Genomic DNA, 25,741 nt, shown 5'->3' with positions numbered 1-25,741 from the left:
GCATGTGTCAGGTTGCCCAGGGCACCGGGTGGGCTTTCTGGGGTTCCTTCCTTTCAAATACGAGAAGTGGTGTCCGCAGGACCAACAGGCAGGGAGGATGGGATGGGGAGGTGCCGAGGGCCACAGGGGGTGGGCTGGGACAGAGGACTGTGGGTGCAGGTGGTCTCACAGAGAAGGGATATGGGACGGGCCAGGACAGGGCATGTGGTGGGGTAGGCCTTACAGTGTGGCGCCTTCCTGGCTGGCCCCTCACCCTGGCCTCACCACACTGGGTCTTATCTCCGCCCAGCCGTCAGATGATTTTCCCAGTCACACACATCCACATCTGCTCGCTGCATACAACTGCTCCGCCCTGTCTACAGGGCAACGTCTAAACCACTTATCTAGCATCCAAAGCCTCCAACCTTTTACCTCCAAATACCTCTCCAGCATTACCTTCCACTGTGATCCTACGCGAACCCTCTATTACTGCAAAACTGGGTTTTTCTCTCTCTTTTTTATCAGAACATACCTTTTCCTTTCTTTCCTCGCTGGCCCTTGCCCACAGAGGGTCTCCTCTACTCTCCCTGAGACCGTCTTACTCTTTTATCTTTTATTTAAGACCTACCTGGTTTTTAGGATCCAACTCAAGTATGACCTCCTTAGGGTGTGTGTGAGTATTTCTTCCAAGGGCACCTTTTGGGATGACTCCTTCCTAGACACACACCACCCACAGCCACCCTCTAGGTCTTGGCACTAACTTCATTGTGGGGACGGGTATTTCCACACGCATGACACATACATGCAGAGAAGTCGGCATCCTATTGTGTTTCCCCATTAGATTTGGGCAGATGGATGCCTCCTTGAGACTGGAGGGACACACTTGTAGGGGTAGGGACTCCAGCTGCTAAAGATGCCCTATTGCAACTGCATATTGCCCCCAGATTCATCCCACTGACCAAGTTTGTGCCCACCTGGCCACGTGGACCCTCACACTTTCTTTGATCTTGGGGTTGCCCTTGGCCATTTGACCTCCCATGCTACCTCGGCCCATTATCACACCCCCTTCTTCTCCTAGAGCATGATTTGGAGCCCCGGCCCTGGTCCCAATCTCCTCTGACAGTGATCTAGTCCCTGACATCTGGGCGATGACATTTCAGGATGGCCTCCCTTCACTGTACTGCCGAGATTAGTCAGGATGAAGGTAGAAAGCTGCTTATTCCTCCCGATGTCCCTTGTGCCTTTTCCTGGGACCCTCAGGAAAGATCAGCAGTGGCAGACATCTCCCGGGAGGCCACGACATGAGGCTGTTTCTGTTTTTGACTTTCTAATCACAGTTGATGTTGGGTTCAATGAGATTGTAGAGCCAAGGGCTCAAAGCTGCTCTGTGCGTTGACCTTCCCTTGTAAACACTGCGCCTCAATGTTCACACAACCCAAGGTCAACTTTATTAGGATCTTTGCACACTGATCAACTGGTCCTCACAGCAGCCCATGGTGCAGGCTGGTGCTGGCCTTCCTGATTGTTCCGGGGGAGGGGGAGACAAGCCATCACGTGGCCTCCCACCACGGTCACCCTGCAGCCGGGTTGACGACTTTGCCCAGGAAGAGCAAGCTCTGAGTGGTCACCTCCCACAGGAGCACCAGGAAAGGCCTGTTGAAACGGGCCTGTGGGGCCGACGTTGTGTTCAGAGCCCGGGGCTGGGAGAGGAGGCCGGAGGCAACCCCTGCCCTGGTTCCCCACACATTCATGTCCACGGCCGCCTTGTGTGACACCTGGAGGGGGAGACGGGGACAGAAACAGCGTCAGTTCAGGGCACTTTCAGGGGACAGATCCCACCTGTGTGGTTCTAGGGAGCTGCAGACAGAGTCACCCTCTCAGGCCCCACGGGCCCCGTCTTCCCAGGAGGCAACCCCCCCAGCCTTCATTGCCTCTGCTTCTTCCCTGTGTTTTCTCCCCCTCCCCACCACATCTGGAGGATGGCCTTGACAGTGCTGTTTGCTCCGTGGCGGAACACAGATGAGCCTGAGCAGGGCCATGCAGGAACCAGGCTGCAAACTCCCAACGGCAAGTTTTAGGAGCACGCCCGAAACGCCTGGGCCCCGGGACCGCAGGCCGATCACCAGTCTCTGCTCCGAGCTGCACGCACATCTCTAAGCCTTGCTGGCCTTTTCTTGAAAATGACCTGCTCAGCCTAAATCAACAGTTTTTAACATGAGTTCAGGGAACTGGGTTGTCTGATGTGCCAAACCCTCTACCAGGTTCTGTGAGAATTCCTTTTTTTATTTTGAGTTTAATTGCTTCATTTAAATTCAATTAATTAACAGAGTGTATCATTAGTTCCAGCGGTAGAGGTCCGTGATCCATCCGTTGCATACAACACCCTGGGCTCATTCCATCATGTGCCCTCCTTAATGCCCGTCACCCAGTTGCCCCAGGCCCCCGCCCCCCTCCAGAATTCCTTTTTTTAAACTCTCATCTTCACACACCTTTTTAGGAAGAAAGGATTCTGAGGCTTTAAAAAAGAGTTGAAACATTTTTTGCCTTGACAATCCTTTTCCTTTCTAAAAAGTTCTATGAAGATATACACCTAGCATTTAAGGTCACTGCAAAAGGAATTCTTTAAAAGGTTAAGTTATTTCTTTTCCTTCTTGTTCACCCTCTCCACCATGGGTGTGCACACACAAGCACGTGCACACACGCACTCACATTCACACACAGGACCACATCCTATATCCCTTGGTTCACATTCCTAATCTCAGCTGGCCTTTCCCAAGCAAAAGACAAAAACCTTCCTTATGTAATTCTTAGCAAAGGGGCGCCTGGGTGGCGCAGTCGGTTGAGCAACTGACTCTTGGTTTTGGCTCAGGTTGTGATCTCGGGGTCATGAGATCAAGCCCTGCGGAGCCCTACGGGGGGCTTGATCCCCAGTCGGCTTGGGATTCTCTCTCCATCTCCCTCTGCCCCTGCCCCTTCCCCCGTGCTCTCTCTCGTCTCTCTAAAATCAATCTTTTTTTTCTTTTTTAAAAGATTTTATTTATTTGACAGAGAGAGACACAGTGGGAGAGGGAACACAAGCAGGGGGAGCGGGAGAGGGAGAAGCAGGCTTCCCGCGGAGCAGGGAGCCCGATGCGGGGCTGGATCCCAGGAGCCCGGATCATGACCTGAGCCGAAGGCAGACGCTTAATGACTGAGCCACCCAGGCGCCCCTAAAATCAATCAATCTTTAAAAAAAAAAAAAGAAATTCATAACAAAGCTCCAAACAATAATCAATGACTCTACCCTAAAACAGAAAAGATAGAACAGGGAAGGAAAATTACATTGTTATTCCCAGCTATTAACTCTCCTTTCCAAGTAGAGAGTCATGGATCCCCACCCAAACCCCGTGACTGGCAATGCCTCCTACAGGAAGAGAACACAGATGGCCATCTTGACCATGGGACTTGCTTTAGCCAGGGGCACATGAGTGGCCTTGGCATAGGCCACAGTGAAGAGAAATGTGAAGAGCCATCACACAGTTTCTCTTGCTTTTTTCCCACTGTTATGTGAATGACATGTCTTAAATAGGGGCTTCTCCTTTCACCTGCATCCTGGAAGGGAGAAACAATGTGAGGCAGATCAGTAGCCCCGTGGTCGTGACACACTTCTGACATGTAACATAAACAGGAAATAAGCCTGTTCAGGCTCTGAGATTCAGGGGATGCTTGAATCTCTGTTGCAAGCCTGACGGATACATTTTTTTGTCCGTGCCTCACTACTCTCTATAACTATAACAAAGACAGAGTTTCACTGCCTGCCCTGAGGGAAATATAAGGAATGACGACAAAGCTAATCCCATACTGCAGAAATTTTGGCTCCATGGATGATCCCGAATGCATGTCTACTTTATTCAGGACTCAGTGTCCCTGCTCTGAGGAATACAGAGGAGAGGTGGAAAGGGAGCTGCCCATGAAAAGAGGCCTTATAGTTTGTGATCAAGACCCAGAATGGGAAAAAGAAAGGCAAACTTGACTTTTAAATGCACACTTCAAAGAAGAAAAGACCCTCCCTTCCATCCACATTCACCACCTTACCCGGGAGATGGTTTTGTTGAGCTGCTCAGTGATTCCCGATAAGTCAGCTTCTAAGTTGAAGATGTTGGTGAGACCCATGTGGGGAAGTATTTCTTCAAGGTTATATGTCCCAGAAATGGAAAACCTTGGCAGATGTAAATCCAGCAGGCTGCAGAGACAATCAGCCAGAAAGGTGGTGCTATCTGGTTAAATGGGCTGCTCTCACCCCGTCTGTGGGCAACCTGAGCTTTGGGAAGGAAAAGTGTTTCCCAGAGGGAGGGGAACCAGTCCTACCACAACACTCCCTGCTGTACCAGAACATTCCAGAACCCTAGAACCCCCTTCTCTTTAGACCTTACAGACCTCTTGTGACCTCTTCAGCCTTCCTCTGTCTGGAGCTGAGAAGACTCTTGGCATGGCCACGTGTCTCCATCTCCCACATGTTTATGGAGGACTTCCTCCATGCCAGACATCAGGCAAGGGATTTTATGAGGCGTAACTGATCAGATCCAAGGAGTAACCATGTAAGGGAAATATTGCCCACATTTTCCCACCTCCACGTCTGATTCATCGGCAGGTTCTGCTGGCTTCCTTCTGACCTGTATCCTAAATCCATCTGTTGGCAACTCCCTACTACAAGCCACTGTCTGCTCTTACTGTCTGGGCTTTGGGCTATTGTGAGGATCTGCTGAGAGATGGCGTGTGTTGCGTGTGGGCCACTCTTTGTCCTGAGACCGGCCTTTGCCATCGGATCACTGCACCACTGCCTGCAGTAAATTCACAAGTTCTATTTTGACACTGAGCAAATCTGTCCTTTTCTTCTTGGGATTGTTCTTCTTGATTATTGTTTCTCAGTTGTCAGGGCAGGGGCCCTGCGACCCTGGCTAGTAATAACCCACCTGGAAACTTCTGTCTCTAATGAATTCAGCTTAGAGAGCCTAAATCAGCTTAGAGATTCGTTGCCAGTTAACTTCTGGGACAATGTGAGTGTCCAGGTGTCTAATCGAAGGGAGAGGCCATTGGAAGTCAGGGGTCAAACACTGAAGAGGTTGGAAAGGATGTGGAGAACAGAAAACAAGACCATCTTGGCCCACTTGATAAATTTTCCACAGGCAGCCCTTTGGGGGCAGGCCCAAACCATGGAGTGGTCGGAGTGGAGTCTAACACAGGGGTCTGTTAGAGAGCCCCACACACGGCAGCTGTTCAACCCACATAAAGGAAGAATGAGCAGTTACCTGGGAGCGTGACTCCCCTGGGCAAGTGAACCTTCCTCACAGCTCAACAGAGGGAGGCTTGGCAGTCTGAAGTTTTTCATGTCTGAAAGCTCATTAACATGCTGCTGTGATACTATAACTCTCTGGCATGAGAAACAGTAACAGGAGACATCTGAGATTTCGAAAACTAACTTGGGTGGATTTTGCTTTTTGAAGGTCAAAGTGAGAGGTCAAAATAGACCTTCCTGGGGCATCTGGGTGGCTCAGTTGGTTAAGCGTCTGTCCAACTCTTGATCTCAGCTCAGGTCTTGATCTCAGGGTCCTGAGTTCAAGTCCTGCATTGGGTTCCACACTGGGCATGGAGCCTACTAAAAAAAAAACAAAACACAAAAACCAAAAACCAAAAAACCCCAGACCCTCTTGAGGGAAAATCTATCGGTCTAGAAGATTCTGTGGTACTTCCTCCTGTGCTAGGGGAAGGGAAAGGGGAAGAGACAGGCTCACCCCAAAGGTGCTTGAGAATATGGCATTGGAATCCGAAACTGACCACAGCCATGTAGGTTCATAGACAATAGGAATAGTGTCCTATCCTGACCTCTGTTCTTGACTTATATCTCTTTTATTTGGTACTTGAATCTCTGCCCAAGCACAAATACCTCTTCTATCCCTCAGTGTGGTTGGGGAGCTGAGGGAAGGATCCTGTGGGCATGAGGGCGACTGGTGTCTACCAGCTGCTGGGTGGATTCAAGATGAAAGATGACCATCAAGAGGTTTGGTCTATACCCCTCCCTCCAAATCGGAGTTGGTTCTGTGACTGCTCTCACCAAAAGCGTAAGGAAAGAGACACTTTGGAGCTCAGATCTTAAAAGAGCAGGAACTTTCACTTCCTGTCTTTTGGAATACTCCTTCCTGGAGCCCTGAGCTGCCATATAACAACATCAACTATGCTGAGCCACTGTACAGGAGCCCAACCTCGTGTCACAGAGATGCTGCTGGGAGAGCGAGACACCTGCTCAGCCCTTATCTGAGCGCCTGGCTAGCCCAGGCACCAGATATCCAGTAGAGGAGACTTCCATGCTGCAGGCCCGGTCAGCATCTGACTCCAATGCAGGAAAGCCCCACGGGAGAACCACAAGGCTGAGCCCAGTCTACCCACTGGTTGGAGAGAGATCATAGTTTTTTTTCAAGCCATTCCATTTTGGGGTGGTTTATTATGCAGCAAGAGGTAATTAGAACTCAAGGTCAGATTTCATATCAGAACTCTCAGAAAACAAGGTAGATCCCACGAAGGAGTTAGCTAGAAAATGGGCTCTAGGCATACCAGAAAAGACTGAAACCATTGTAAGAAAAACCACAAACTGAAAAGTGAGATAAAAAGGGGTAAAGGTTGAGATCCCATAAAACTAGCACTTTGATTTTTACAGTACTCTTCTCAGTATTTAATTTCCTTAAGAAATGTTTTCATTAAAATAGGGGCACTTTTTTTTTTTTCCAGAGAAACCCTATCAAAAAGACTGCTAGCCATCAATAATTGAGCAATATTAACCAAACATTGGGTGGGGCAGGGGGCGCTCTCTGACAGTAAGGCAGAGATAAAGTAATCGGCCTAGGTTTATCTCCCCTCTATACTTCAGGGAATGGCAAATTGAAGATTTACCTAACTAGGGCTTTAAGTCTTTCTTCAGGGCCAAGTTAATAAAAGACCAAGAAATTCCTGATTAAATTGGATATGGACTATTTTGTCAACAAGGCTACACATTTTGGCTTTGTTGTATTTCTGTTTTCCTGGTCAACATCTCAGAGTTCACATTCCCTAGCACTGTGGGGGCCAACTCAGGTTTACAGTTCTGACAAAAATCACCCTGCTTCCAGTTTATCCAAATTCTTTGCTTCTCACTTTTACTTATTAAGCATCATACTACCCAGGAGGTAGACCAGCAAATTGTGCAACTGAATAAAATGTACACTTTTTGTTTAGATTCTTGCAGCTGTAACATATGTGGTATAGTATCACTTTTTCTACATTTTGGTCAAACACATTTTTACATAAACTAAAAAAAAAAAGCGGGGCTCTTTTAAGAAATATGTGGGAGTCAGATTTATTCTTGATAATTGTCCTTAATCTGATTTTTTTTTTTTTTTTGGTTATGCTTCACTACCTTCTGGTAGTAAATTATTCTGGGAAAAGGGAGAAATAAGAGGAAAGAAGGTTGACCAGAAAAACACTCAGGAAAGGATAAGAATGATTAACTCCTGGTGAGCACTTACCATGACCAATCTCAAAACTTTCTGTGTGCCAACCTGATCAATCCTCCAACTAACCCAATGTGGCAGTGAATATGGCCTCATTTTACCTACATCGTTAGTTAAAGGGCAGAATGATGAACCAAATCCAGGGGTTGGGCTTTTGCAGTTGGCATTGATCAAAGCCTTGCCTGGGTTCTTGAACCACATCTGCTGGAGTCCTTCTGCTCTGACACTTACCTGGGCTGAAGCCACTGATCCCATTTTCTCAGGGTCTCTGGATGCAGAGCTTCCTCTACCTGCTCCATTTTCCCTGGGTCAGGTAGGATCAGCAGAGCCAGTGCGTTTCCGCTGTATTCTATCTGGAGGACAGTGCAAGCCATTTCCTGGTCATAGAAGAACCTGTGCATTTCCTTTTGGTGCATCATGGGGATGCGGAGGGAGGTCCTCTCATCCACAAAGAAGCTCTCTTGCTTCAGGGTCTGGTAGTGATTGAAAGGATGCTTCCACTTGGCTTAGGACACAAAAATCCATAAAACTGTGAGAACCTACTCTAAGAGAGCAACTCTGGGCAGACATACACTAAGTCACACTGGTTCCGTGACTTCCTCTTGGGTATACATAAATATGAGGTGGATACAGAATCAGGGGGCCAGAACTTAGGGCTGGCTCAGCCACTAGAGTGAGTCCCCAGAGTTAGGCTCTAATGGTTTATGATTTTGTTCCATTTCAGAACAACTTAGCTTTCAAGAAGCTAAAAGGTATTTCCATTTACTAACTACCTTCCATGTGCAAGACATTATTCTCTTTACTTTTTCATGCACATTAATATTAGACAAGTATTGTGATCTCCATGTCAGCAATGAGAAACCGAGTCCCTGTGAATTTATAGAAACATACTCAATCTACAGAGCTGTTAGGTGGTAGAGCAGGGACTGGGGCTTGAGTGGCTCCACAGCTCATGTTCTTTGTAAACATTGGCTTGACCCCTCTCTGCCATGCTGCCTCAAAACAACAACCTTCTACAGAGAAGGTCAAGAGCCACCCCCTCCCTTTGAACTTCCTAATATTCAAATTGAAAAACGAGAAAGAATCAGTTAATAAAATGTTAAATATAATGCAAAAGCTCATTGAGACACAGAAGTGTAGAATCTGTTGGTCACAGCATTGTTCATGTGTGTAGTATCTTCTCTCTTTCTACTTACAATCTCCATGCACCACAGCCTCCAGACTTGGCCTCCTGAAAGCACTGGTCTTGGTGATGGGAAGCTGGCTCATCCTGTCTCTCGTGCCTACATCCTCTCAGTGACCAAGCATTGCTGATTCTACCTCCAAAGCTACACCTTTATCCAAGGCCGCCATCTTACTTACTTTGAACTACTTCAAGAACCTCCTGACTTGTCTCTGCTCTTCCACTTTCCTCCCCTCCAAACCATTTTCCAAATTGTAGTCGGACTGATTTTTTAAAAAAACAGATGGAATCATGTCACTCCACTGCTTCAAACTTCTTGGTAATTCTGGGGTCCTACAGGTAAAGCCTAGGAGTCTCAACACACAGTTCCTCCTTACCTTTTTATGGCAACTCTTGGCCTTGTCCCCTAGGCACTATGCTGTTGAGTTCTATGTTCTAGTCCAACTAAATTCATTTCAGTTCCTTGAAAATGCAATGGTTTCTCTTTTCCTTGGACCTTTGCACATGCTGGTTTTTCAACCTGAACCCTTTTCTCCCCACCTTTCCCTCAGCCTCTTTTCCTGAGTAAATCCAACTCATTCTTCATTTCTCAGCTTAGATGCCTTCTCTTCCAGGAAGCCTTTCCTCACTCCCCAAGTCTGGAAAGGTGTATCTTTCGAGCACTCCATGGCACCCATGCCACTCAAAAAGCATCACTTTCCCATTGAATTGCAATTGCCTTTTTACTTATTTACAGTACACGTGGTACTGTGAGCTACACAAGGGTAAGAAAACTATCTTATTCATGGATTTTCCCAAGATGCTAGCAAAGTTCCTGATATGTAGTCAGTCTTGATGTATGTTTTTGAATAAATTAATGAATACCATTCCTAGACACCTCAAACATGAGACCTAAGTTTAACTTGAAATCATTCATGCAGCAAACATTCAAAACATACTTGACCCCTCTTTCTCTTCAAAAAGTGTCCGAGTGGTTTGGTGGTGGTGGCCTTGTGGCAGATGCAGAGATGCACATCTTTGCAAAGACCCTGATGGGCAAGACCATCACCCTCGAGTCAAGCCCACGGACACCACTGAGAAAGTCAAAGCCAAAATCCAAGACAAGGAGGACATCCTGCCTCACCAGCAGTGTCTAATTTTTGCTGGAGGATGGCCTCACTCTCAGACTACAATATCCAGGAAGAGTCCAGCCTGCATTTGGTATTTCACCTGCAGGGTGGTCTCAAGGAAACTTCCCTCTGCCAGCTTGCCCAGAAGTACAATTGCAGCTAGATGGTCTGCCACGAGTGTTATGCTCTTCTGCCTACCCACGCTGTCAACTGCCCCAAGAAGAATTATGGCCATACCAACAACCTGTGCCCCAAGAAGAAAGTCAGAGAAGGCCACTCCACCAGCTCTTCCTTTGTCCACAGGGTGGCCCCCTGCCTGAGCCCCAAGGCCCTGGGACCTCAATATAAATTTCCCTTTCATTGATTGGAAAAATAAAATAAAATAAAAAAAAAATCCTTGACCCTGTGCCAGACTCTGGAGAATTAAAAATGATTAAGACTTAGGTCCTTGAGACTTCTGATCAGTATCATAGAGTTAGTTAAAGCAGAAAAGCCTGGTTTTTTTCTCCATAAACAGCCAGATAAGTTGGACAAAATAATGGATAAAGAAATAAATAAATAGCTGAGTTCAAAAACAAGAATCAAAGCTTACAGATACAAAGCAGGAATGCGTATCTCTGATTTAGAGCCAAAGTCATCTGGCTCATGGGTTATCAGAATCAGATACAGCCCCAGCGGTGGTGTTTAATGTCTTCTCAGGGGAAATAAATGAAACCCAGGCCCACACTTGGAACTCATCTCTCTGCAAATAGTCAAAAGCTATGAAAAGCAATCCCTTCCCCGTCTAGGAAGCCTGGATTAAAAAACTCTGCCCAGCAGCTCAGGGATGAGTTAGGACAGGTCAATACATTTCCAGGTGGGGGTGGAGGGGAAGAGTCACTTGCTCTGGGTTCTTTGTTTTTATTATTCATTCAGTGTAGGAACTCCCCAACCTAAGTCTATGTTCTCATTAATCATTCAGTGCAGGGACTCCTCAACCTAGAAATTAAAATGGAACTAGTGAAACCAATAGGACTATACCAGAGGCAAATGTGAAATTGTCTCTTAGAGGCCCTTCCACAAAAGGCCATCAGAAACTCATGAAAAGATAATTTCCCTGAAAATGAGCCCAAAGATAAAAATTTCAATCCTCTATTGAAAGAGATTCGGTTGGGGCAGCAAAACCAAGAATTTAAAGTTCAAGATCTCCAGATAGTAGAGTAATCTGAAAAACATTTTTTTTCAGTGTGTTAAAAAAAAAAAGGAAGGAATAAAATTCACAAGAATGGGTCATTATGACAAAATGATAGGTAGATTTGAGAAAAATAGGATGTCAAAGTGAAAATATAGTCAGTGAAATTGAAAACTCAGTGGATGGGTGAAACACTAGATACTAATTCTTTTGAAAGAATTAGTAAAAGGGAAGTTTGAGCTGAAGAAATCAGCCAGACTGCAGCACAGAGAGACAAAGATATGTTTCCCAGGGGGCAGGAGATATAAAAGATGAGCCTGGAGCTTCTTGTAGTGCCAGAAAGTAAGGAAGCACTCTAAAAAGAAAAAAAAAAAAATCAACAATGATGGGGGCATGTCAAGGGACCCAGGAACCAATGGAAGGATCTCCTCATGATCAATGCTGGAAAATTTTAAGCCACAAAGCTAAGTACCAGTGGATTCAACCTCAAATATAAAATAAATATCCTTGAGTCTATAATGATGTAAGTCAGTGACTGAATAAATAAATGCAAGAGAAAAGAAAAATCTCCCATACAGAAGAATTCCAAATAATTTAGGTAGATCCTCCTTTCTCATGGAGCTGAAGCATAACACCCCACTCCCTAAGTGTGGGATGTACACAGTGACTTCCTTCAATGGGGAAAGGGTAACTTTGCAACAGAGAAATCTGACAAGCATGCCCTCAGCCAGATGGTCAAAGTCAATATCAACGGTGATAAGTCAAGCTGATAGTAAGCATCCTTGACTTGATGTGATAAGAACGAATGGCACTTCCTCTCTGTGGCCCTCCTCCGCATGGCCCATCACCCCAGTCTTAATCATGAGAAACAAACAATCTCAACTGAGAGACATGCTACAGAGCATCTAGCTGATACTCTTCAAAATCGGCAAGGTCATTGAGAGCAAGGAAAGTCTGAGAAGCTGTCACAGCCCAGAGGAGCCCACACTGACACGGTGACTAAATGTAACGTGGATCCTGGAATAGACAAAAACACTAGGTAAAAACAAAGGACGTCTGAATGGACCTGAGTTTAAAAAAAAAATGGAGGAATTCATTTTCCTAGTATCATGATAGAGATATAAGCTACTAAATCAGGAAATAACATGAGTAGAAGATATGAGCCCCACAAGTATGACATGTTCAGTGCCACAGTCAAAATAAGCTAATAAGCTGTTTATACAAATTAAGATATGGGGTGCCTGGGTGGCTCAGTTGGTTAAGTGTCCGAGTCTTGGTTTCAGCTCAGGTCATGGTCTCAGGGTCGTGAGACTGAGCCCTGCTTCAGGCTCTGCACTCAGCCGCGACCCTGCTTGAGATTCTCTCCCTCTTCCCCCCTGCACCTCCCCCTCCACTCTCTCTCTCTCTCAAATAAATAAATCTTTAAGTGAAAAAAAGATGTGGTGAGGTTACTAACACATTAAGTACAAGATCATCTGTACAGTTCCATACCATTCTCATAAAATTTAGAACACATACATTGTATCAGATGGGATTATGGACACTTAATGTGCTCATGGAGGGAGCACACAGGAAAAGGGATGCACACCACCCCTAGGATAGTGGTTGCCTCTGGGGAGGGATGGAAGGAGGGAAATGGGACCAGGGAAGGCTTAAAAAGGAACTGACCTCTCCCTGCAATACAGTATTCTTTAAAAAAATAAAAATCTGAAGCAAATGGTAAAATGTTAATATTTGTTCGTTCCTGGTGGGGGAGAATATGGTGGTTTTATATCACTCTCTGTATATTTTTCTATGTTCAAAATAGATGTTAATATAAAAAGTAAGATTTTTCTAAAAAGGGGGTTATTCCTAAAAGAGTATGATTGAATGCCTAACAGAAAAAAATCAGAATAAAAACTGAATGGAAGAAACATGGCAAGAGAAAACAAATATTGATAAATCGAGTAGTCCTACAGGAAGGTTATGTAAATATACAGAGGTAACTACCCAAAGGGACAGCTACAAGACTTGAAGACAGGTGGCTTCAAGGGGCAGGACTGCAGATGGTGGAGGTGGCGGTATTTCTGCCCGAGCCAGCCCTCACCTTTGAAGAAGATGTAATTCAAGAGAACCATGAGCGTGTCTTGCGTGAACTCCTGGAGGCAGTCCGTCACCTGCCCGTACGTCTGCTTTCTCACATACTCATTAATCTGCCTCCTGGTCGTGGTGGAATCTGAGAAGTTGGCAGAGAAAGCAAAAGCTCCATACAGCTCCCTGATTGTGTCTAAAAAATGCTGCTGAGGCTTTAGTTGCTTGTCCAGGAACAAGGAGTTGCCCACTTTTAGTTCAAGTTTGGGGCTGGGCAGGTCAAGGGTGTGGATGAGGCTCTGGAAACCCCGGTGGATGTCAGCTTCTGGGGTCTCTGTGAGGTTGAAGCCGAGGCCCTCCAGGATCTGATCTGGGTTGTCAGCCTGGGCCCCAAGAGAGAGCAGGGCCAGGGAGGTAGAGATGCTCACGGGGGAGAAGAAGATGTTTCCTGAGGTTTCCGTGGCCAGTTGCTTGTACAAATGCAAGGCAAAGTTGGTGACAGTGGGTGTGATTTTGTGGTAGGCAGGGGCTGGCGCGGAGAGCTGATCACGGGGGGCTTGAGGGATCCCCAGACTCCTACCTTTGTGGGCAGGAAAGGTCTGACAGTGGACAGAGGGCAGGATCCCTGCTCCCAGCAGCCACAGCCAGGCTGGACCCATCCCCTGAAAACAAGATGTTGAACATGTCATACTACTTCATAAGTAACTTCAGCACTCCCGATTGCTCACATGGTGAGCCTCACATCTGAACTGTACCCCACACAGGGGTCATGAGGGGCCCTGCAGAGGATGAGGCTATAGACTGAGCCGTAGCCCTAAATCTGCTTGACATATTGATCATCTGTCTATGAGGTTTTGTTGAGAAAAGGACTCTGGGCTCTAAAAACAAACTTACATTGTTTATGCTCCCTTCTTCCCTCTCTCCTCCCTTCCTCCCTCCCTCCCTTCCTCCCTCCCTTCCTTCCTCCCTTCCTTCCTTCCTTCCTTCCTTTTTCTTTTTTCTCTCTTCTTTCCAGGCATTCTTTGAATCATTCATTAACTTTCAGGGACTGGGGGTGGCTACGGGGCAGATGCTCAGGACATGGTGACAGTGAGTGAGGCTGGGCCTTGCTAGCACCCAGGTGTGGCCATTCACGTCACTCTTGCCAATTGGAGGGCAGAGGATGGTGTGTGCAGCTCCTGGGTCAGATCCTCCAAGAAAGGGGAGTGCCCTCTCCTCTTCTGATTTTTCATTAGGTCGAGTGTTGGGGTGATGATGAGTCATGGGGGACTGGTGGATGGGGGCCACCCGTGAGGGGTGGATGGAGCCTGGGGGGACGGATCAGCTCTGTTTCCATCCAACTTGTCATCTCAAGCACCTCTTGTCACAGGCAGCCGCTGAAACCTCTATCTTAATTGATGCAGAGGTTCAGGGAAGACATCTGTCAAGGGTTCAGTTGTGTACCCCCCAAATTCATATGTTGAAGCTCGAATCCCCAGTATCTCTGAAAGTTTGTTTGGAAATGGGGCAGTTGAGGTGTAATTGCTTAAGACAAAGTCATTAGATGGGCCCTAATCTAGTAAGACCAGTGTCCTTCTAAAAAGGGGACATTTGGGAACGGGCATGCACACAGGGAGAATGCACTGTGAAGATAGGCAGAGATCAAGGTGATGCTTCTAGAACCAAGGATGCCAGAGATCGCCAGCAACCCCCTGGCAGCTCGGGGAGAGGTCTAGAGCGCGTTCTCCCTCCCAGCCTCAGAAGGAATCAGCCCTGCCACCAGCACCTGGATCTCCAACTTCTGGCCCCCACGACTGTGGGATAATCCATTTCTGTCTTTGAAGCCACCCAGGTTGTGGTGCTTTGTTGGGGCAGCCCTAGGAAATGAATCCTATCTCTCTAGTACTTTAGGTCACAAAATGTGCCGGCAAAGCCTTCTGCCTCTAGGGAGTCAAAGTGGTGCAGGAGCAGGAGACTCCTTCCTCAGGGCGGGGAAGGCAGCTCCAGCTCGAGGTGAAACTGCAGTGAAGACATGGCTTATCTCTGCTCCCTCTGCCCCCTGTCTAGTGCCCCTGTCCCTTTCAGGGTCTCCACACACACACCTCCGCACGTCCTCATAGAGCATGCACTGTCACACGGCCACCCGGATGTCCCCAGGAAGGAGAGTGCCGTCCCTTGTCCCCTTCAGAACTGACCCTTCCACTGCTGACCGCCCGATCCTTGCCGTTTGTCTGTCTTGATAACGTCTGTGTCTTAATTGCCACACTTTGCCCAAAGCAATGACCTCTGGATCAATTACAGACGCCATGGTGGTATGGGAGAGATCACATTTTGTAGATGGTTTATAGCACCCGGGGCCCTAAAAGCCCCACAGGCCAGTTGTTGGGAGGGACGAACACAGCCTGCTTATCAGTTATGTGGAAACAGTTTGCTGAGCAAAGTACTGCGGGTCATTTCCCAAGGCCATGTCCTTCCTCCTTCCCTCCCCCAGAGCTCTGGTGGGCTCCCCTCACGACAGGTTCCATTCACAATGGGAAGCAGAACAATTTAAAAATCGGCCTGCTCCTGGGGAAATTCAGAAATACAGCTGTAATAAAACTGGCTCTGGTTTATTCTTTTCATCCCATTGACCTCACCACGTTTACCCTTCTGCACCCTAACGATTCCCAGACTTGCAGAAGGCTTATTTGCCAAAGAGGATGGAAAGTCAGAGGGCATGGGTTTGAATTAGACCTCACAGTATCTCACTGTGGGGTCTGCGCAAAGGAAACTCTCTGACCCGCGGTGTCCCCATTTGCAAAATGCAAAGGATAATGCCTACCTTCCGGGGTGGGGGGCACTGAAGGATTATAAGGCATATGGTGTGGAAAGCACCTGACACGTAGGAAGCATGCAATGTGAATTTCCACCCCTTTCTACATAGGTCAGGTATAATTACATCCGATTTCTTTCTTTCTTTCTTTTCTAGAAAGATCCCAGTTGAAAACTAAGAACTCCATTAATTAATGATAATACTCCCATATGTTGTTTATTTTGTGCGGGGATATTAGATCCATTGTATCACAGGCTCCCAGCCAGATGTGTTCTCAAATGCAAGGGGATGGAATTTGGGATCAGCTCAGAGACTGGAGCAGGGGCTGCTCCTGGGGTTTGGTGGGAGAGAGCCAGCTCTGGAAATGCCAGAGCAGTCATATGCAGTGAAGAATGGTCTTGTACAAATGCCAGAGGTGCGTTTGTCGAGAGATAGCTGATTCATGCCCCTTAATGGAATCCCCGTGAGAACCTTAACACACAGGGATTGGCACCCTTGCTGTGCCAACAGGGAAACTGGACTCAGGATCAAGATGAGCACCTGTTAAGTGGCAGGAGCATGATTCCGATTCTAGACAAGGGCTCTTGAAGTGTGAGCCTTTTGCTACAACTGTGTCTCAAGTAAATTTGCTACGGCGATGTTGTCATTTGCTTTGGGTTGTATTGTCCCATGTTCTTATCTAACCACCAGGAGTCCTGGGAGTTCCTCTCTCAGCATTTTTGATGGCCAAGTTTTCCATAAAAGGTTTAAAACCTGAAGTTCGCCCTTAAAGCCTTAGAAGCAGTATATCGTGGCATTTTTCCTTTGGGGGGCTCAGTTCTCCTATCCTTGCTGCCAAAGCCAGAGAGAGAGAGAGATGGAGAAAGAGAGACAGAAGGAGGGAGAAAGAGAGAGAGAGGAGCACCCCTCACACCCGCAAGCCCGCCCTTCAGGCATAAGCACGGTACTCACAGCAAGCTCCCTGGGCTGGGGGCCCCGGGTCTTCAGCACTGCGTGGCCTCCTACCCACAGGAAATGGTGTTTGAAGATCAGGGCGGCCCAGCCAATATTTGCCGGGTCAATTCCTGGAACTGGACAAAAGCAATGTGCAGCCACCAGGAAGGGACTTTTTTTTGTTTGGAAGGATCTGTCCTGCCTGCCCGTCCTACAATCAGAGTGGATTGTGATTCTGGGCCCCACTCCATTTGAAGATATTCCGGTACTGGTGACAATGACAGAGGTCGCAATGTGGTTGCTGCTGACCCGTCCGTGATGTTTCCTGTGATCTGGACAGTGTTCTGTCCAGGTCACCCTAGCGATAAGACCAGGAGTTGCTGACCCCACCCGTCGTGACCACGATTTCATAACACACGTGTACTGAACTGCCTTGCTGTTCACCTTGAATGCACACAGTGATGGGACAGAGAAAGGATGTGAGGAGGCACAGTCATCCCCACCTTACAGACGGGACACTGAGGCTCTGTGAGGTTAAATTACCTGCTCGCAAAGTGAGTGGCGATGCTCCAATGTTTTACTGATTCTTATCGTTCCCATATTTTACTGATACTTTAAATAAATATTGTCCACGTGCAGAAAAAGAAAGTGACTGAAGGAAATTAGAACCAACTCTGGGAATCTCACATTTTGGATTCTATGCTAGACCCTGGCACAAGACCCTCCCCTGAGAGATGAGCGACAAGGTAGTTTGTTCTAGAAAATGCGGAGGAAGTGGTGTCCACAGCATAAGCAGATGGAGGAAGGCCTGGACATCCCCACTTGTGCATGTTTCATGTCCAAGCAGATCCACGGCAAAAGCAGAGAGGGTGCGCTGAGGGCCTCATGTCCCATGGAGTAGATGGTGTCCGATGGAGGACAGCCGGAGTGTAGCGTCCCTCATGCTGAAGGGCGCTCATGGATACTGTTCAGGCCTAATGCCCAGTATGTTGAAGGGTGAGCATGGAGGATGGTGGGGGCCTGGTGTCCCACATGCTAAAGGAGAGTGAGCAGTGATCCATGAAAGTGCCGTAGGCTGAGCAAAGCCCGGCTGCCTAAATGTCCCGAGGAGCTGTGCGACCTCACAGACCTCAGTGCCCCAACGTGTGGTGCCTTAGTGGCGGAGGCCAGGATAGGCTTTATCCTGACTCTGGCAATGAGCTGGTGTGATTCCAAGGTGGAGTCCTAGCCTCTCCTCCACACACACACACACACACCTCCCATTCTGTGCATGACCATCCTCCTGGCTCTTCAAATCTTGTCCATGTTCCCCTCTTATCCCATGGGGGCAATAATAACTTTCTCATAAGGGGTCTGGACAGAGAAGGTGCTGCCAAAATATTTGGGGGTCTCTGCCTTCGTAGGTACCCTCCTATTTCCCCTGGGAGTTGGGGGGACACACAGAGGCCCACTGAGGTTTGATGTTTGCGGGTGCTCCCCTCTGTGACGGGACCCTGCCTCTGCCCACCCAGCTCCCTGCCCGGGGCTGCCTGGTGGAGTTATATGGCTCTTGTTGTGTCGATGAGCCGACAGGCTCTGACTACCAGCTGGGCAGGAAGCAAGGCCAATAAGACAGCCCCCCCCCCCCGAAGAGACCCTGCTCGCGCCTCTCAGAATCGCTTCCCTGCAAATATCCATCCTTCTTCAGGACAGAAGGTACACCTGCCAAGTGTCCCTAGCAGGCCCCCCACCTCTCCTTATCCTGCCCTGTTCCCAGGACAGAAGACCAGCAACGACCCACCCCAACTCCATTCTCAGCCCACACGTCTCAGACTCAGCTTCTTTTGATTCAATAGCAGTGAATTTTATTCACTTTATTCAGGAGTTGCTGAATTCCAGCTCCGCAGAGCCCGGCCCCATCTCTACTCAGCTATGGGGTTGAAGACTTTGCCCATGAGGATTGCTCGTTGAGTCATCCAATCCTCCACAAACAGGAAGAAGGGTCTGTTGAATTTCACGACCAAGGGGGCTGCTGCATGTGTATGCCAGGGGATGGCGTTGCTCAAGTCCATGTCCTTGGGGGTGTCCATCCTGCCTTCCTCACTCACCTCCATTGTGGCTTCATGTATCGCCTGGGGAGAAACAGGTCTTGTCTCAGCTCTGGGCATGGTGGGGGGTGGGGGGGAAATGCTGGCTCCCATTCCTGGATAATCACCTGAGGGTCTCAGCTGTCAGATCCAGATGCCTCAGGACAGGGTCCACACTAACTGCCGAGCTCCACCTCCCCCAGTGCAGGCAGAAAGTTCAAGGAGTTTAGGTATTTAAATGAGAGGAAAGGGGACTAGAACTCAGAGCAAACCTGGGTGGTCTGAAGGCTTAGGAAAAGATCCTATAGAATCACTGAGGGTGGGCCTCTCAAATGCTTTCAAGAAGGATGTGGTGGTAGAGAGAAAGGGAGGGAGGGAAGGGGCTGGTTTTTCCTGTCTCCATCCCAGCACGGAAATTTTTCTGTCCGTATGGAAGAGCTTGTCCCCCTCTGATCTGCAGGAGGCTCTGCCCGGCCTCTGGGGACCGGGCTCCTGTGCTGTGAGGGGCACGGCATCCCTGAGCCCCTGCCCGGCCCCCCAGCACTCAGTTGTGCTCATCCAGGGGATTCTGTGAGTAGGGAAACCTGTGACCCCAGAAAAACTGCATCCCAGCCGGGTCCCAGCCCTGGGAACTCCATCCGGTATCCTCCATGAGTGACAGCTCGCTCCTCCCTCAGTTCGAGAACAGACACTGTCCCCTCCCCAAGGTCTTTGGGAGAATCAGGTGAGAGAACCCTGAAAAATTGCTTTGTAATCTATCAAGTGCTGCACCGTGATGAGGGATTATGATCACTAGGCTTGTCCTGGGCAGTGTGTTATGGGGTGGCCACCAAGCAGCCAGCCGGTCTGTGACCTTGGTGGAGTAATTAGAGGCAGCCCCTTGTGCCCACAAATGCTCCATGGCAGGCATTTGGATGTCTTGCAGGCATCTCCAGTTGGCAGAGCCCGTCCCTGTTTGCTCATACACACCCCCTGCGGCTCCTTCGTCTTTCCTATCTGGGGCTGGCTCCAGCGTGGACCAGGCTCCAACTACAGAGCTGCCCTCTCTGACATTTCCTTCCCTGCACCCCAGCTCTGTCTTCAAAAGTCACACAGGGTCTCTTCACCACCGCTAACACTCCCACCAATACCCTGTCAAACCGCGTTTATGTCTCACCTGGGTTATGGGCCACACTTCCTGCACACCACAGAGCATCGCTTTTATAGAACACATGTCAGTTCATGTCAGCCTCGGTGGTCTCCCATGTCCGTCAGAACCGCCCCCGGGCCTGTGCAGGACCTGCAGACCCATGTGGCCCACGCTGCCTCTTTTCTGACCTCACCGGCCACCTATCTCGGTCTCATGCACCATGCTAGCTGTGTGGACCTCCTTGGGGTTCCTCGAGGATGTCCAGCCCACATCCCCCTCAGGATGCACTTGAACATGCATCCTCTCGATGTGCTTCCTTGCTCTTTTCTTTCCTTCTTCAGGCTTCTGCCTGAAGGTCAACCCAGCCTGACAACTTTCCTGGCCAGCACCCCCGCAAGCCAGCCCACTGTACCCCAGCATGCTGTTTGGTTTCTGCCTTTCCTGCCTTCACAGAACGTATCACAGGCTGACATGGTACATATCTATTTGTTGGTATGTCCACTGTCTGACCCTAACAGGAGAAGGGAACATCTATGACGGTAGGGCTTCGGCTCTTTCACAACTTTATCCCCAGAGCCTCCAAAAGTGCTTGATGCAATTGCTTATGAATGGCTGAATGACCAAAGAATCTCAAAAGCCAATGGACCCGGGCAGATAATATTTATAACTATTTTTTTTAAGTTTTTTCATTCAGAACTGTTGTGGATAAAACAGAAACTCTAGAAATTGCTCTACTCACCTCAAAAATAGCTGGGAAATCCTCCTCTGTGATGCCTGAGAAGTTTGCTGCTGTAGTAAACACATTGCTGATGCCCATCTTGGGAAGCATTTTTTTTAAGTCTATCTTGGAGGAGATCTTGAACTTGGGCATAATTAAGTGCACCCATCTGTTAGGAGTGAAAACCACAAGGAAGCTGAACAGGTCTCTCTCCCGGGTCCAGGGGAAGCACCTTGCTTTTGCTTTTAGGCCTCTTCCAAGGGAGAGTTAAGGAAGGCTGAGGCACGGGTGCTTGTGTGGGGAGAGGTTAATGGTGCTGGAGCATGAGCGGCAACCGTGCATTTCCAGACCAAGCACTTGCCTAAAATACACCTTACTATTCAAGCTATGCCCCTCATAGTCTCCCCAACCAAGAGAAGATGAGGATCAGGGCAGGGGATCCAGCCCTGAGTCCCTCCAACCCTCCAGCTATAAGCAGGGATTTAATTGAGTGGTGATCTGAAATATGGTGCAGGAGATCTAGTGCCTAGGGCCCTCCCCCTACCCAGCATGTCGTGTTGTTCACAACCCAATATATTTTCACCTGTGTTCATGTGATGTTAAGCTTCTGAATGGGTCATAACCCATTCAGTTGGGTTCCTCTAATGGGGTACCCCCTGTCCCAACCATGACATTGTGTGAAGTACAGCTGTGGCAGATGATGGCAGACACGCTCTGCTGTGGTCCTCAACCATGGATATGCTACATGGGCAGTAGCTGGTGCTCCTACATGGCACGGGGTGAACACTATTTGGAGATTTCTTCCCCAGTCTACACGTTTACTGCCTAAAAACTGCCCCAGCCCTGGCCAAGATCAGCGAGCCAATGGAAGTCATGCTTTCATTATGTAATTTGCCCATATTTGATTGGACCATGGTGGATACTATAACTAAGCTGGATCAACCCACTACTCCCTTCCAGGAATGTGTCATTGGAACAGAAACATATTAGGTTCAGTATCAAGTGGAGCATTTGCTTGAGTGGAAGAGAGCCAAGTGTGTCCACAATGGACTCAGCTTGAAATTTACCTCTTAGGATCCTCGCCTGAGCATCATACCTAATTAAGATCCCCAATTAATACTCTTCTGAATCCTCTATTCTATCACCTACTCATTTTTCCCATAGTTTTACTGCACTTTGAATTTACACGTTTATTAGTTGACTTACTGCCTGTCCCACCGGACTGGAAATCTCACAATGACAGAGACGTGTTGGCTAGCCTTTGTATTCCCAGCACTGAGCAGTGTCTGGCATGGAATCGATGCTCAGGATATATGTGTTGGGTGAGTAAACCAGCTGCTTTGCTGAGCCAGAGAGGTGAGGAGCAAGGACAAATGACATCAGGGAGATGGAGTTCCCAATGATGTTGCAGTCCCCTGTCCAATCCCTTGTGACACCAGGCTGCGTTTATCCTCTTGGGTGCATCTTTCTAATACATACCTTTCTTTACCCCCTTGAGCTTGTATGGAGTGGGTTTTTGATACATGTTACAAAAAGAACCATCATTTAGACAGTTGAAGGGGCATCTGGCTGATAATGGAAGCCAGGCTATCATTTTTCCTGCTTGGCTTCTTTCATTTTCCACAAATATGCTAGGAAATGAGCAAATACTCAGTTTCCCTGAAATAAGACTTTTGTACAGAGGAAGCGAGATCTGAGCAAAATTTCAATGTGAATCTAGAATGTCCCTCCAGAGTAGCATACCTCATGCCACTGGATTTCAGAAGTGTAGCTCTTTGAACAACCATCTCTTTTACAGTAGAGTCGGGCTGTCCTACATCAGGGAGCACAAGGACTATGGACATGTTTCCAATGAAAGGAATTTTAACCATTGTAACAAACAGCTTCTCCGATCGGCTATAAATCACGTGTTCCTTCTTCCACATCATGTCCACCTGCACTGTGGTGCGCTCATCCACGAAGAAGTCCTCCTTGTGCATGAGGTTGGTATGAAAAGCCATTTTCCAAATGCCTAGGAGAATCAGGAAGGAGAAATTCAAAGCGACCTGTTGGAGAAGGCGTCAGCACCCACATGTCTGGAGACCCCAGAGGTGAGGGGCTTGAGAAGGAAGCAGCCTCCTTCCAGCGATACCTGGACCTCAGTGAACAGAATATTTAAGAGCCCAGATGGATGCAAAGGGAAAAAAAAGGCAAACACACGAGTTTTGAAAATATTCACCAGAGGATTTCTTTAAATCTATATTCCTCAAAAGATATTTCCTAAAATACTGCCTGCCTCTGGAACTCTAACACCAAGAAAGGATTCTGTTGTCAAATAATTTGGGCAAAAATGACCACAACACCCCTTCTTTGAAAATTCCCACCACATTTTAGTGGATTAAGAGTTCCGATAGGCAACTGATGAGTAACTGAGCTCCACAACTGAAACTATGTGTAAATTAATTGAATTTAAATAAGATAAGATAATTTAAAAAAGAGTTCTGAGAAAGCTTTTGACAAAGAAATCTGCTTAAAATTGTTTAACGTATTCAAGGAGGGAGAATTTTCATCAGAAGAACATACACTGGCGTGCCCATGGGTGCACACTCACTCCTGTGCAGAATCCTCTTCTGCCATCAAGAGTTACTCCATTTTACTCCGAAATATCTTTAGTTTGGCCAACAATATGACCGAAAGGGTTGGGAATAGAAACACTTAAAAATGCTACGTAATTGGGCCGCCTGGGTGGCTCAGTCGGTTAAGCGTCTGCCTTCGGCTCAGGTCATGATCCCAGGGTCCTGGGATCGAGCCCCGCATCGGGCTCCCTGCTCGGCGGGAAGCCTGCTTCTCCCCGTCCCTCTGCTACTGTCTGTCTCTTTCTCTGTGAAATAAATAAATAAAATCTTTAAAAAAAAATGTTAGCACAATGAAATAAAAGCAAATTAAAAGTTTTGAATCTACTGGCCTATGGGACATGGGATAGAATCACAAAAACTATGTTTTTTTCTGACTGAGATTTTTCAGGAAACACAAGGGCAAAGGTTACCCAAACAGGAATTCATGCACTCGATAAACCTTACCTTTGAAGAAAACGTAATTTATAAGAAACAGGAAGGTATGAGGGTTCAGAGAGGTGATGAATCTCTTGGTTCCCTTGTGCATTTTTTCAGCCACAAAGTGGTTGATTTGCTTCTTGGTGTGTTTTACATCTCGAAAGTCAATCATCTGGGCCGTCACGTCATATAGCCCTTCTGTGTCCCACAGAAACGGGGTGTTGATCTTCCTGTTGCTATCGATAAAGAGCGTGTCCCTGTGCTTCAGGTGCCCCTCCCTACTCAGCTGCTTCAGCATCTGGACGACACTCTGGAAGCCACGGTGCACATCCCACACCGTCATGACTTTGAGGTCAAATCCAAGGCCCTCGAGGAGGTTAGTGAGTGTTGTGGATCTGGTCCCCAGGGAAAGCATGGCCAAGGAGGCAGAGATACTGAGAGGGGAGAAGATGATATTCTTTCTGGGATGCTCCATTAACAGGGTTTTGAACAATTTGTGGGCGAAATCCTTATTGCCAGCTTCTATCTTGTGGTGGATGGGTGAAATTTTCCACGATGAGACTGGGTAACTATTCCCTTTGGATCTTTCTTTCGTCTCACAGCAGATGCCATTAAGAAGGCCACAGAGGATCAGGACCAGAGAGAGAGGCAGGTGCATTTTCCTGTGGGACATTTCTGCAGCAATCCAGGGAGCTCTAATTGGAAGGAAGGAACATTCCATGGAACATGTTCTCCACGCTAAGGGGCTTGAGAAAGGGCCCATTATTACCTGGGAGCTGGGGGTTACTCTTAGTCCTTGATTAGAGGACGCTAACCAAGGCTAATGAGGAAAGCCTAAAGTGTTTTGGAACGTGACTTTAGGCAAATTAAAGATAAATGACCTGATGACAAGGGATCCAATTCTGCCTCTGGCCTGTGCTGCAGGTGGGTCCTAATGCAAGTCGCTTCTCCAGCCTGGTCCTAGCGCCCCTTGTCACGATGACATTCTATGATTTTGAGCAGCGCTCTACACTGGGACTTCTTTCTCTCTCTCTCTCTCTCTGTCTTTTCTTTTTTCTGCTCTTTCTTTCTTTCTTTTTTTTTTTTTTTTAAATACAGGGCTCATAACAAAGTCCTGAGACGTATGGAAAGGGAAGGCAAAGAGAGGGATAAAGCCCGGAGTGCAGATTGAAATGCTACAGAGATCTGGCCAGAAATACACACAGACAAGGCCAGCAAGCATCATGTAATAAGGACCACTGGGGACTGTGGCAAAGGGAGAGGCGTGCCCAGGTCGGAGGCAGGCAGGTGCTACTCAGCCCAGCTATGTTCACCGTGTGGGAGTGCTGGGTCAGTGGTGCCCGGTTTGTTTGTTTTTTTTTTATGTTTCCGAAGAAGCTGAAAACCTAGATTTTTGCATGAAAAATTCTATCTTGTCAAAAGCACTCGCTAACGCTATCTAGCTCAGGTGGAGGCCAGATCTGGCTTCAGGGCGGCCAGGTGTGATTTCTGAAAGGAAGCCCAGGTGGTGCTCAGGTGACTGGGTCATGAGCTGAATAGAGGGCCTGGCAAAGTTGTCTCAGGCGATCCTGGCCACCTCCTGTGGGCCCTCCCGGTCCTCACAGCTACTGCCCCATCCCATCGTTGGGGGAAAAACCTCTCTCTTCCGCCGGATGTGCCCCCCACCATTGACTGAGACTAGAAGTCAGGCCTGCAATCTGAAAGGTGCTCTAATGGTGGGATTTCTGGCACCCCCAATGGGAAGGGAAAAGATGTGAACCATGCCCCGAGTTTGTGTTCAGTTCAACCTCTTTAGGGCAGGGCCCTGTCTTCCCGCCTGGTTTTCCTACAGTTCCTGACACAGCTCTGGGCACAGGGTCCGCTCCTCTGCATGTGTCTGGTGATCCATCACCATGGCATCTCTTGTCGTGGCTACCGAAATAGTGTCTGCTGTGGACGAATGTTTATGTCCCTCAAAATTCCTGTGTTGAAGCCCTACTTCCACATGTAATGGTGTCTGAAGGGAGGGCCTATGGGAAGGAATTAGGGTCAGGCAAGGTC

General features: G+C 47.9%; 2 protein-coding genes and 1 pseudogene across 2 annotated transcripts; 1 reads left to right on the top strand and 2 right to left on the bottom strand.

The window, feature by feature from the left end:
• Nucleotides 1-1,425: 1,425 nt before the first annotated feature.
• Nucleotides 1,426-17,076, bottom strand: LOC114204662 (serpin A11). Its single transcript, XM_028097887.2, has 5 exons — nucleotides 16,775-17,076; nucleotides 13,049-13,694; nucleotides 7,731-8,004; nucleotides 4,054-4,201; nucleotides 1,426-1,754 (listed from the first exon to the last, which is right to left on the bottom strand). Exons 2-5 carry the CDS (start codon nucleotides 13,689-13,691, stop codon nucleotides 1,551-1,553), a joined length of 1,269 nt encoding a protein of 422 aa, XP_027953688.2. The 5' UTR covers nucleotides 13,692-13,694; nucleotides 16,775-17,076; the 3' UTR covers nucleotides 1,426-1,550.
• LOC114225874 (ubiquitin-ribosomal protein eL40 fusion protein pseudogene) lies at nucleotides 9,684-10,155 on the top strand (annotated as a pseudogene).
• A 1,581-nt stretch (nucleotides 17,077-18,657) lies between the features above and the next one.
• LOC114209840 (uteroferrin-associated basic protein 2-like) lies at nucleotides 18,658-24,374 on the bottom strand. The gene is made up of 4 exons (XM_028104096.2): nucleotides 23,729-24,374; nucleotides 22,413-22,680; nucleotides 20,691-20,838; nucleotides 18,658-18,867 (listed from the first exon to the last, which is right to left on the bottom strand). Exons 1-4 carry the CDS (start codon nucleotides 24,372-24,374, stop codon nucleotides 18,658-18,660), a joined length of 1,272 nt encoding a protein of 423 aa, XP_027959897.1.
• Nucleotides 24,375-25,741: the final 1,367 nt, after the last annotated feature.

The sequence above is a fragment of the Eumetopias jubatus genome, unplaced genomic scaffold (genome assembly GCF_037043125.1).
Source record: "Eumetopias jubatus isolate StellerSeaLion01/CBP00866 unplaced genomic scaffold, mEumJub1_p1.0 scaffold_7, whole genome shotgun sequence".
Classification (NCBI taxonomy): domain Eukaryota; kingdom Metazoa; phylum Chordata; class Mammalia; order Carnivora; family Otariidae; genus Eumetopias; species Eumetopias jubatus.
Note: the sequence above shows the minus strand (reverse complement) of the source record. Positions and strands in the feature narration are given on the sequence as shown.